The sequence below is a fragment of the Artemia sp. Qi Xiang Cuo genome, chromosome 18 (genome assembly GCF_049724085.1).
Source record: "Artemia sp. Qi Xiang Cuo chromosome 18, ASM4972408v1, whole genome shotgun sequence".
Lineage (NCBI taxonomy): Eukaryota > Metazoa > Arthropoda > Branchiopoda > Anostraca > Artemiidae > Artemia > Artemia sp. Qi Xiang Cuo.
In genome coordinates this window covers 34,405,350-34,419,221 of record NC_142811.1, presented here as the reverse complement: position 1 = coordinate 34,419,221, position 13,872 = coordinate 34,405,350, and the positions used below count along the sequence as shown (strand labels likewise).

At 34.5% G+C, this 13,872-nt stretch overlaps 1 protein-coding gene across 1 annotated transcript in view; it reads left to right on the top strand.

Moving 5' to 3' along the window:
* LOC148941432 (uncharacterized) overlaps positions 1–13,872 on the top strand; it is a 364,996-nt gene that overhangs the window by 133,497 nt on the left and 217,627 nt on the right. Inside the window, exon 8 of the mRNA XM_089104420.1 lies at positions 455–604. Coding sequence (XP_088960546.1) covers positions 455–604 — 150 coding nt within the window. The remainder of the gene's footprint in view (positions 1–454; positions 605–13,872) is intronic.

Genomic DNA, 13,872 nt, shown 5'->3' with positions numbered 1-13,872 from the left:
TGGAGCCGTATGGCCTTTACTATAGACAACGCTATCGCGTTGCCTATAGCGTTGCCTATAGCGTTGCCTCTGATAAAAATTGCCTTCAAATTTAATGACTCCTCTTATATTAAAACCAAGAGACTCTTTCCTAGCTGAATTCTAGCAGAACCTGCCTATGCCATGATGTTAAGGCTGTTTTAATGATGGTTTCTAGCATTATTTTTCTTGTGTTATCGCAGGCTGAATTTTGTCTTTATTCTGTTGTTTTGTTTTGCTGATGATGGATATTACACATATAGCTGGAATATTCACTTAGTTTTCTTTCACAATTCACTGTATTTAAAATCCCCTCATTGCCATATCCTCTTTAGTGTTTGCGTCATGGTAATCTTTTACTATTTGTGATTTGGATTTTTGAAACTTGTTCTTCTATGCCCAAAAAGTTATGCTATAATCCTACATTCTTTTGCAGGACCCGAAGGTGACCCAGGTGAAGCTGGTCTTCCCGGACTACCTGGACTTATGGGCTTTCCTGGTTCTCCTGGCCTACCAGGACCCGATGGCCTTTCGGGCATGCCTGGTCTACCTGGATTGTCTATGAAGGGAGAAATTGGTGACGAGGGTAAGGAAGTCACTGTCCAAAATAAAAAGACATTCATTCAGGAATGTTGTCTTTGTTGGGGGAGGGGGGCGGATGTTTAATTTTTGCTGTATATAAATTTTGTCATTAATTGATCTTTTTTTTGCCAGTCCTGAAAAACATCACAATTACCCACCGCGTGTTGTCAGTGCTGTCAAATTCATGAAAATCCAGGGGGGGGGGCAAATTTATTCTTCAACATCTGAGGGGGGGGGCAATTTTTTTCAGTGAAAACACCCAAAAAATACATTTTTCATGATCCGGGGGGATAAAAAGTATCTTGGGGTATACAAGCCCCCTGCCCCCTCCAAAAAAAAGCGAAGAAGAAAAACTGACGCCACTGTAGTCCAATAAATAGAGAATAATCCATTAAGCGGCGTTCACAAGCGTGTCTAGCTAGAATCCCATGTCTAGACACGTGTCTAGCCAGAATCCAATGTCTAGGCAACGACCGTGCACAAGTAAAATTCGGCGCTTAGCTAGACACGCTAGACAAGGTGCTTGGCTAGACATTGAGTTCTAGATTCTAGAACTCAATGTCTAGGATTTTTGATTACAGCCAATCAGAATGTGTCAAGATCCACTATTTTTATCATTTTTGTTTACATTTGTAAACTGAAATTTAATTTTTGTTTTCTCATTAATTGTTTTTTTTTTTCATTTTAGGCAAATATGCAACACCAGACATAATAATGAAGCACATTAAGGCAATTGCTTTGCTTATTTCATCCATTAGCTTGTGACAGTAAAAATAGGGATTACAATTTCGAAAGTTTTGCCCGCATAAGCTCTGTGATTGGCTAGAAATGACAGTTTGATACTAAATTTGTAATTTTAGCTAAGCTCCGAATTTTATATGTGAACGGTCGTTGCCTAGAAATTGGATTCTGGCTAGACACGTGTCTAGACATGGGATTCTAGCTAGACACGCTTGTGACCGCCACTTTAAAGACAGCATTATAAACATTTTTCAGTTATCAAAATTCTAAGAAGATGCTTCTCTAATGACATTTAAGGAATCCTAACATGACCAGAAAACTAAGGTCTTAGTTCCCTGGCGTTTTGATTATCATTAGACTTCATTCTCCTTTTACTTGAGACGTAAAGAGTTTGAAGAGAATATAATCAAAGTCTTCTCCTATTGATGCAGTCTAATTTCTTTTGCCAGTCATTGTTGTTGTGGTCTTATAGAAGTCATAGATGTTAAAGCTAACATTCATGCCTGTGAACTAAGGCATTAATGAATATGAAATCAGAGAAGTAAGGCATTTTATCAAGAATGCGATGTCTTAGCACTTTGATAATCCAAAACAGAACCTATTGAAGTAAAATAAGGATGATCAACAACTATCAGGACAACCAATAACTTTATTTATCCTCAACAAAACTAATGCTACACAAGGTGGTAAAGTAGAATAAAAATTCTTGAAAAATAAATCATTATCTGCCTCCAGGCATTGCGTGTCAGTATTACCTCGGCATATTTATCAACTAGGTATAGTAGCAGAAAAGCATAAGAAAGCATAAAGTGAAAATATTGGGCAACAGTAGTATGTTAATTTTCTTCAATTTTTTTTTCTAAAAATATTACTTTTGGAATATTTTTAACCACAGTGCAAACACATATTTGACGTTACTGTTGCATTCGTCTGCTTCATTGCGTTTGACGTCACTTATGCACTCGTGAAATTTGGTGTCGACTCTGGAGTAACTAAGACACATTAGTAAAAAACATTTTTAGGGAAATAAATTCAGTTTTAGGATAATCTATCTTCTTATAAACTCTATCGAACCTACACTGAAAATTTGTATTTATATTAAATAAAAAAAAAGTTTTTTTTAACTGAAAGTAAGGAACGACGTTAAAACTTAAAACGAACAGAAATTATTCCGTATATAAAAGGGGCTGTCCCCTCCTCAACGCCTCACTCTTTACGCTAAAGTTTTTTATTGTTTAAAGAAAATAGAGCTGTGAGAAAGTCAAACTTTAGCGTAAAGAGCGAAGCGTTGAGGAGGGGACGGCCCCTTTCATATACGGAATAATTTCGGTTCCTTTTAAGTTTTAACGTCGCTCCTTACTTTCAGTTAAAAAAAACTTGTTTTTTTTATTCAATTTTTGAACGTTTTTGAATTAAGTTTTGATTTTGGCTCACCGTACATGAATAATTAAAAAAAAAAATTGAATATTAATTTTACTTGTATTTGGTTAAATGGCTTTCTCGAAACTTGTTTAATTTTATTTACGAACGTTTTTCTTCGTAATAAATATACGTAACTTACGAATTAACTTACGTAACGAACTTCTATATTCATATATTTTTAATGCGTATATTAGGGGGTTCGCCCCCTAGTCAATTCCTCGCTCTTTAAGCTAAATTGCGAATTTTATTCAAATTCTTTAAAAATGACCCCTTAATCACAAAGGCCGTTAATTAGAATAAATAGCTCTTATGAAAGTAATAAAAAAAATCTTTGGCTTAAAGAGCGAAGTATTGACTAGGGTGTGAACCAAACCATATACGTAATATTTTCTGTTCATTTTAAGTTGTGATGGTGTATCTTAATTTCAGCTGAAAAAATTGTTTTTTTTTATTTAATTTCTGATTGTTTTCTTAAATAATGCTGGGACATCCGGCACCCCTTCATAGCAATGCCCCTTCCCCCATGAAAACTTCCTTCATAGAACGATCCTCCCATATAACCCCCGAACCCCCCCCCCTTCACCTACCAGAAAAAATCCCCCCTGAAAACGTCTGTATACTTCCCAATAACCAATACTAAATGTTAACATTGGGTAAAGTTCATAACTTTCAGCCCTCCCCCCGGGAACTTCGATGGATTAAGTCATCCTAAAAGACATATTAATCCTATTTTCGACCATACTGAACAAAATGGCTATCTCAAAATTTTGATCGGGTGACTTTGGAAAAAAATGAGTGTGGGAGGGGGCCTAGTTGCCCTCCATTTTTTTGTCACTTAAAAAGGGCACTAGAACTTTTAATTTCCGCTCCAATGATCCCTCCCACGATATTCTAGGACCACTGGGTTGGTACGATCACCCATGGGAAAAAAAAAACAAAAAAAAAAACAAGAAAAAAACAAATAAACGCCCATCCGGGATCTTTCTTCTGGCAATAAATGCAAAATTCCACATTTTTGTAGATATGTGCTTGAAACCTCTACAGTAGGGTTCTCTGATACGCTGAATATGATAATGTGATTTTCATTAAGGTTCTATAACTTTTAGGGGGTATTTCCCCCTTTATTCTAAAATCAGCCAAATTTTCTCAGGCGCGTAACTTTTGATGGGTAAGACTCAACTTGATGAAACTTATATATTTGAAATCAGCATTAAAATCTGGTTCTTTTGATGTATCTATTGGTATCAATTCCGTTTTTTAGAGTTTATGTTACCATTGAGCCGGGTCGCTCCTTACTTACAGTTCGTTACCACGAACTGTTTGAAAAACAAACTCACTCCAGTTAGCGAGGGATTTTTATTTGACAAAATTATTCTACTATTCACCATTAGGTCGTTTTTTTACATTGAGATACAGGTGCCTACAGTGGCATAATTTCGTAAAAATCCTGGAGGGGGGGGGGGGATTGGAACCAATTTTCACAAATTAAGTGAAAATGACAGTGTAGACCGAAAAATGAGCCATATAGTACCAAAAAAGGTCAAAAGGTAATAAAGGAAACTAGCCCGTTTTGTGGATGCTTAAATTATGCAGGCTTATCTTAGTTTTGACAAGATTTTTGAAGAAATTAATTTTCAGCTTGGGGGGGAGCAAACTGGGGTCGGGGGGGGGGGACTGAGGTCTTGAAGGGGCAGATGCCCTCCCTGACCCATAGAAAATTACGCCCCTGGCACCTGTACAGCTTATCACAATACTATTTTGAAGCAAATCTGATGGAAATCCTCAAAAGCGTTTGGAATGTGGTACCTGTTGTGCCTACCGCACTCAAATGTGAAACTTTAAAATGATATGTTGCCCAGAGGGTAAACAAAATTAACAAGTAAGCTTTATAGTATTTAGTCGTTCATATTTTCCAACTAATTCTGGTTTGGGCAAGAGGAATGAAGCTATTTGAGCACTGAAAAATTAAAGCAGATATTGGAATACATACCTTTAGATTCTAAATAATGGCGAAGACCACAGTGACTTTTCATCATACTAAACATAAGAAGTTACCGAAAAATTTTCTGAAGGCAGTGGACTAGCTTCTGAAAATTGTGAATTAGCTTCTTATATTCTGCATACTGTTCATTTTGTATAGCCATATAGTGTTAGTCTTGCTAATATTTTTTTCCGTGAGGAATTTACACAATATGTATTATTGATTGGCTTGATACACTGTGTATCTTATTATAAATTCACCAAAAAAATCAAGGCAAATCGTGGTTGCAGTGGTAGCTACAACCAAGTAAAGGATGAACTTTGGACAATAGGAAATCAAAATGAATTGCTTTGAAATCAAATTGGATCGAAATAAAAGTACATCATTGGAATTACCATGCCCGAAAACCCTATTCAGGAAATCCCCTAGCTTGAACAACAAGGAAAATCACTTTTTTTGCATGGGAAGTATTGATGTGTTCTCTTTTATTTCCGTTTTTTCCTTCTTGACTGCTATATAGATAAATACCCCAATAGTTATTCTTTTTTCTTCTAATTAAACTTTCATTTAGGACTTTATTATATTGACCAAAATCTTCGTAAACCTTAATATAGGGAATGATAAAGAAATCTTTTTTTGCAACATCATAATACCAGTATTATCTCTATTCAAGACTCAATTCACTACGTCATGAACATTAGCTAATTTCAAAACCAATATTTGAACGACTTAGCCTATGTCCTGTAAAACAATATACTGTATAGTAACAACCGTTCATGTTTCCCCATTTGCTCTTGTTTCAGTAAGAGCAAATAAACTAAATGAACACTGAAGAATTAGAGTAGGTATTCAAATAAAACTTTTTTTTTATTTTAGACGGTCGTAAAACTGTTTTTCAAGCTAAAAGTGTTTTCCATTTACTGATTTTGAATAATATGATTATTTTATAAAAAATTTGAATTTCATTTCGGAAATTATTTAGCCGAAAATACTTAGAATCGCCCATGAGCCTACTGACACTCTTTTCCTTCTTATTCTCCCCCCTCCCCGGCCCATATTGCCTTCTGTTTACTTTTTCCCTACCCATATCGGTATCTTAATAAGCGCTCGTGAGCAAAGTTGCACTATTATTATTATTATATTTATTTATTTTCTATCCCGTCACTACAAAAAAGCAAAAATACAGAGTACAACATAATACAAAAAAAGAGAAAGCAAAAACAAAAAAATACAGAACAAGCACTTCAACGACACTACTGCTGCAGGAGGGACGACCACTCCTGCGACAGCCTTGCGTTAAAATTGTCGATCTGTTTTCTAACGAACTGACATGGTTCTGTAACTTTATAATCAAGGTTAATATATGAGTTACGCGTCCACAAAGGTAGTCTAAACAAATACTTCGCATAACGAAAGTAGTAGTGCCGAATTTGCTTAATTTCTGATTTCAGACGCACTCTACAGAAAGGTATACTATAGAGAATATGTGGCAGCGCGGTTGCGTGATACAGCGTAGCTAAAATCATGCGATTAAAACGGAGTTTGTTTGCCACAATGTTACCATATGACACCGAAATACGGTTTTTGGAGATGGCTAACTATGAGCGAGCGGGAAGCTCGCATTGAAGTCCCGACAGGGAGGCACAAATAAATTAACGAAGACACTGGCTTGGCGGTAATATCACCAAGTCTAATAGATACATCAGTTGAATCTTTCCAATTAAAAAGATCAATCTCAGATATAGCTGCGTTGAAACTAAGACCGATTTTCCGGTATTCATCATTTAACATTTTAAAATTCTCCTCGAGGTGCGCAATGGTCCGTCAAGGCATAACCACGTCATCAGCATAGCAATATAGGCACATATTCAAACCACGAACTATGCATGAACATTCAATTTGCGATTGTGGCTCTATTATTGCATTATTGAAAAAATCAGGTGAAACAATAGATCCCGTGTAATTCCCTCATAAACCGGTAAGACAACATGAATATCACTCACGCCAGGAATATAAATACGGACCACGAAATTACCATATAAATCCCGATACGCTCCTATCAGTGAAGTGTTGACCCTCCTCTTATATGTCGAATACAAAATATGTTCGAACACGAGCAAATCAAATGCACGGTGCACATCGTGGCTACCAAGAACTAGAGATTCACTAGCTGCATCAGAATCCAAAAGCATAGCACATAGAGTTGACAGGGCATGATCACATCCTAGTCCCTTCTGAAAGCCAAACTGCCCCGAAGGAACGTAACACTTTGGCCGAATTTCCTCGCATGTTAGCAACTCAAATAACTTACAAAAAATATTCGATACAGTAATGGGTCTATACGAACTGCAAAGGTGGGAAGGTTTACCTCGCTTTGATACGGGGATCAGTTTACCTTCGCAAAAAGATTTTGGCACTATTCCAGAGGAGAATATCATTTGGTAGAGTAAGCTCAGGGGGTCAATCAGAAGATCACTACTAAAATCAAAAGCAGCCCCTCAGATACCATCAGTACCCTTAGTGAATTTTGGTTCACGCTTTCAGAAAAATTCGTTATGCAATCGCTCCTGTGCTTGTTTAGAGCTTTGGCAAATACACGGTTAACGTGTTTCTGGACACAGTTAACCCAGCCTGTTCGTGGTCTGTCACAATCAAGCCAGACTGGGAACCAATAGTTAGAATTCTGACACGCAGATTTCAGTACGGAGTTCCAGTACCAACCTACAGTTCGCGTTCCACGCCGGATTTTCACTGTCGGCACAGCAGCTTTTATGCCCCATTTAGTGGCATGGCAAATAAGAGCACAATAAATGTCCATAAGCACACGAGCATCGACACGGGAAATAACTGCAGATTTTTGTAAAAGAATGAAAGGGATCTTAATCTTGCGAAGGATTGTATCACAGACAGATTGGAAAGATGATGCGTCTGTCTTTTCCTACTCTTCTTTGACAAACCAGACTGGAATCTTGGCTGCTGGGGCAGCAGCAAAAATTTTATTTTGACAGTTATCGGAAATGATCAGAAGTGTATATTGAAGACAGCACTTTCACTTGGCTTTGGAACAGATTTCCCGATGGTAAAACGTGACCGATACTGGTAGTGGCCCCAGTATGATGAAGATAAGTTGCGTCACGATTTTTCATTAGAACTTCTAGATCACTGGTAAGCTGCAGGATAAGATTTGATCGACTTGAGGTCAAGTCACATAAGTCACAATTAAAATCACCAATCAGAATCTTTTCGGACATAGCATAGCGGGTAACACATTTTGCAAGACGTTTGGCCGCGAGAGCAAAGCATTTTTCAGATTTTTTGGACTTGTAATCTGTCGGAAGGTAAGTGTTAATAACGGTCAGATTCGCAATTTGAATAGCGATATGATTGGCTGAGGTCTCTACGAAGACGATGGGAAGTGCTTTTCGAATAAGGTAGCAATGCTGCCAGAGGGTCTACCGTGGCTTAGAAGACGTTTTGCTGGCGAAAAAAATAATTTTCGAACTTTACCCAATGTTAACATATAGTATTGGTTATTGGGAAGTATACAGACGTTTTCAGGGGAGATTTTTCCTGGTAGTGTGGGGGGGGGGGCGGGGGTTATGTGGGAAGATCTTTTCATGAAGAAATTTTTCATGGGGGAAGGGACATTGCTATGAAGGGGATGCCGGACTTCCCAGCATTATTTAAAAAAAGATCAGAAATTAAATATAAAAAAACAAGTTTTTCAACTGCAACAGCAGTAACATCAAAACTTTAAACGAACAGAAAATATTACATATATGATTGGGTTCACCCCCTAGTCAATACCTCGCTCTTTAAGCCAAAGATTAATTAGTACTTTCATAAGAGCTATTTATTCTAATTAACGGCCCTTGTGATTTAGCGGTCATTTTTAAAGAATTGGAACAAAATTTGAACTTAGCTTAAAGAGCAAGGTATTGACTAGGGGGCAAACCCCCTAATATACGTATTAAAAATATATGAATATAGAAGTTCGTTACGTAAGTTGATTCGTAAGTTACGTATATTTATTACTAATAAAATCGTTCGTCAATAGAATTAAACAAGTTTCGAGAAAGCCATTTAACCAAATAAAAGTAAATTAATATACAAATTTTGTTTTAATTATTCATGTACGGCGAGCCAAGATCAAAACCTGCATTTATTAAAAAACGTTCAAAAGTTAAATAAAAAAAAAAAGTTTTTTTAACTGAAAGTAAGGAGCGACATTAAAACTTAAAACGAACAGAAATTATTCCGTATATGAAAGGGGCTGTCCCCTCCATAACGCCTCGCTCTTTAAGCAAAAGTTTGACACTTTCTCACAACTCGATTTTTTTTTACGATAAAAAAATTGAGCGTCAACAGCGAGACGTTGAGGAGGGGACAGCCCCTTTTATATACGGATTAATTTCTTTTCATTTTAAGTTTTAATATCGCTCCTTACTTTCAGTTTAAAAAAACTTGTTTTTTTTATTTAATATTCCATAAAATGACGCTATTTCCATGGTTAGGCTTCTCTGCAATCACTTTTGGGTTTTCAGGACATCTTACGTGATAGCAGGTGAGAGACGACGAATCACAAGCTACACAACGCACCGTCTTTGTACAGGGGTTTTCCTTTGATGGAACGAGTTCATCAAACAGTTCGTGGTAACGAACTGTAAGTAAGGAGCGACCCGCCTTAATAGTAACCAAAACTCTTAAAAACGGAATTTTGATACCAGTAGATGCATCAAAAGAATTGGATTTTCATGCTAATTTCAAATATTTAAGGTTCATCAAGTTTAGTCTTACCCATCAAAAGCTGCAAGCCTGAAAAAATTTGCCTTATTTTTAAAAAAAGGGGGAAACTCCCCCTAAAAGTGATAGAATTAAATTTTCATTCTTGCCACCCTGTGTTGGTGAAAAGGGGGTTGTAATTTCACTAGTGGATAGAGCGTTTAGAATTTGTTCCCAGGAATTTCTGGATTCGGAATTGTTATACTTGAGGGATATTTTGTTTTGTAATAGTTACCCAAATAAGTTCATTGACAAAATAATTGAAAATAGACGGGTTAAACATGATAGTAGGGTTATTGGGGTTTCTCAGTCTGTAGATTTAGATGTATCAAAAAGTTTCATTTCATTACCATTTGTACCTGGTTTGGGTGAAAAACTTTCACGGGTTTTACGTAAATTTGGTATTGATACATGTTTCCAATCGTTGAGGCCAATGTGTAGTTTCTTTAATTCTGGTAAGGATTTAACCCGGGGAAATTTAGTAAGTGGGGTATATAAAATTCCGTGTTCTTGTGGGAAGTTTTATATTGGTAGGACTCACCAACAATTTGTTGAAAGGTTTATTGAACACCGAAATTCAGTTGAAAAAACCCTAAAATTAAGCAAGCCTCCAGAAACTTTTGTTTCAGCTTTAGCAGAACATATTAGGCTTCAACCAGGTCATTTTGCACAATTTGATGAAGCCTTAGCTATTTCAAATGATAATGGGTACAATCAATGGACGAGAGAAGCAATAGAATTTAAAAAAAATATATTTGCTAGCCTTTTAATAAATAGGGACACAGGTAGTTTAAATTTTGACTCACTTTACAGTAAACTTTCAAAAAATGAATCGACAGTCAATAATGGGGTTCAGATTTTGAATAATCACCAAGGGACTATTTCACCTGTTAGACAAAAACGATTTGCTTCAGTAATAGCTAACAAAAGGATTATTTCACAACAGAATTATTAAAGTAATTTACGGTTTTTTTTTTCCCAGTTACTCGGGTGTCCTCACTGAAGTAACTCTATAATAATAGCATCTTTTCCCTACGTGGATCAGTTTGCGCCAATTGTACATTTTTTTTTGGTGGTGGTGGTTTTATTGGTTTTTAGTTTTATCTTGTTTTTTTTTTATCCTGTTCTTCTTGTTGTTTCTTTAAGTGCTGAAGACGCCTTGTTTGAACATAGGCAAAATATCCGCGTTGATTTGCGTTTTTCTTTTCTCTCCACTGGCCACAGTCTCGTTTGTTTTTGTTTTTTTTTAGATTTTTCTCTTTGTTGGTTTTTCTCACCCATTATAAGAACCCGGACCGAGATGTAAGTGCTCCGGAGAACGTATAAATATAAGCGACATTAGATCTTTTCACGGGTAGACAAGTCAGATTTCTCTTGAACGTGAAACTTGGCTTCAACGTTGTAACACTAAATTTTAAAGAATATACTTTTAAATTAATTTATTCCAATTCATATATGAAAATCGGTAATTAGAAGTACAATGTTATTATTAAATGTTTTTAGGAATTAGAAGTAGGTTTCGAAGTCTCGAGTTGGTTTCAAAGGCATTTTGAGAAAGTTTCTGCCAAAATACGTGTTCCAGTGTAAATGGACCGCTGATGGCAGATCAAATGAGAGGAGTTGTTTGTACGCGCCGATATATATATATATATATATATATATATATATATATATATATATATATATATATATATATATATATATATATATATATATATATATATATATATATATATATATATATATATATATATATATATATATATATATATATATATATATATATCTATATATATATATATATATATATATATATATATATATATATATATATATATATATATCATATATATATACATATATATATATATATATATATATATATATATATATATATATATATATATATATATATATATATATATATATATATATATATATATATATGATACTATACGTGATATATATATATATATATGATATATATATATATATATATATATATATATAGATATATATATATATATATATATATATATATATATATATATATATATATATATATATATATATATATATATATATATATATATATATATATATATATATATATATATATATATATATATATATATATATATATATATATATATATATATATATATATATATATATATATATATATATATATATATATATATATATATATATATATACATATATATACTACAAAAACTTTACAAAAAAGAAAGTTTTTTTTTAAAGAAAAGTAAAGGCCATATTAAACTTAAGATCAGTAGAAATAGAAGCCTAAAATAACTCAAACTCAAAACGACCAGAAATTATTATTAAAGAATAAAAAATGAAAGGAAAATAATTGGTATGGCTGTAATGCAGCATATAAGTTTATATAAATGTATATACAGTGGGCTGTAATAATACAAAAGGTAAATATAACATTGGTTTAAGAATGGAAAGAAAACAAAAAATCAATTTACAGCGATAATCAAGTTAAAAATAAGTTTTATTTGAACAACGCCATAACTTGATAACATTTGATTATGAAATTTGGCGCTTTGCATTGATATTTCAGTTCCAAAGTTTTATCAATTTTTTCTCAAAGGGAAATTACGTGGTGGGCATGAATGTAGACTTGCAGCTAAATTAAATATAGTCACTTCCACTTTTCACTTATGTTTAGTGATATTGGATTGATTTTTATATTCTGTAGTATTGAGGAGCCCATTAAGGAGATAATCAGACACAAGTTTTTAAAAATTTTGCCCCTTTGTTCAAAAAAAGAGATAATCAAATATTTAAACTACTAAAACTAAAATAATTACTTGCTAGTTTATTTTCCGTGATGGGTAAAAGTCTCTCGATTTCCTGTTTCGTAAGTTTAAGCCTACTTCGTAATATCCACGTGCGCGCAAAAAAAATCTTATAAATTGTTCAAGGGGGAAGTCCTCGCAGGTAGTTTCCCAGTTCAGGTCTTTGCACTCAAGCAAAATTGGATGGGTTAGTCCTGGGTCCCAACAGGAATTTATATAATGTTCGAGAAAAATGGAGTCACAGTCTTGCAGAATCGAAACAACACCTAGCGAAGGAGCTGTAAGGTTGGATAAATTCAGGCTTGACTGCTCATAGGCCTTTTCTGCCATAAAAGAATAAGTTTCTTCGAAAACTTCACTATCACCTTGAATAAGCTTTTAAGCAATTTCCTTATTTTCTAAAATTTAATCAACCCTCCGGCCCCCTTTTTAAAAATATTAAATAGGCCAATCAGTTAAGTCCACTGTATATAAATAATAGATTAAGTCATAATTTGTATATAATTGAGTCGTACCTGTGAGAAGGGACAGTTGCAAGCCACTTGGCCGGCTCACCAAGTTTCGTTTTGCTTTCGCAATTACGAATAATACAATTTCTCACCATTTTTCAGTGACTGAGAAATACATACTAACCCACTAATGAAAGAATAAGTGGGAGGAGCTGTCTGTACGCACCGAGAATGAAGCGCCAAAAATCATCAGCTGTGATCTAACTGCTATATTATCTATATACAGTGCTTGGAAGCATGCAGACGTTTTCAGGAGGTATTTCTTCTGGTGCGGAGGAGGAGGCTACGTGGGAGGATCTTTTAATATAAGAAATTGTCATAGGTGAAGGAAAATTTTTAAGGCGAGGGGTGCCGAATTTCCCAGCATTATTTAAAAAAAACGATCAGAAATTAAATAAAAAAACAAGTTTTCTCAACTGAAAGTAAGTACCAACATTAAAACTTAAACCGAACAGAAATTATTACGTATATGAGGAGTTCTCCCCCTAGTCATCACCTCGCTCTTAACTCTAAAGTTTTTTTAGTACTTTCAAAAAAGCTATTCATTCTAATTAAACGGCCTTTGTGATTCAGGGGTCAATCTTAAAGAATTGGAACAAAATTCGAACTTTAGCGTAAAGAGCGAGGTATTGACTAGAGGGAGAACTCCTAGTCAATACCTTAATAGTTTTTATTACTAGCCGTAATAAAAATATAAGAGCCCAGAAGATCGCTAAGTCAGTTGATTGGCAAGTTACGCATGAAAAAAATTTCGAAGATCTTCTTTAGCCAAAAAAAGTAAAATTAAAATGCAAATTTCATTTGAATTATTCACGTGCGGTTAGCTAAACTCAAAGCTGCATTAGTCCAAAAACCTTCATAAAATAAATATAAAAAAAACAAGTTTTATTAACTGAAAGTAAGGAGCGTCATTAAAGCTTAAAACGAACAAAAATTATTCCGTATATGGAAGGGGCTGTCCCCTCTTCAGCGCCTCGCTCTTTACGCTAAAGTTTTATTGTTTTAA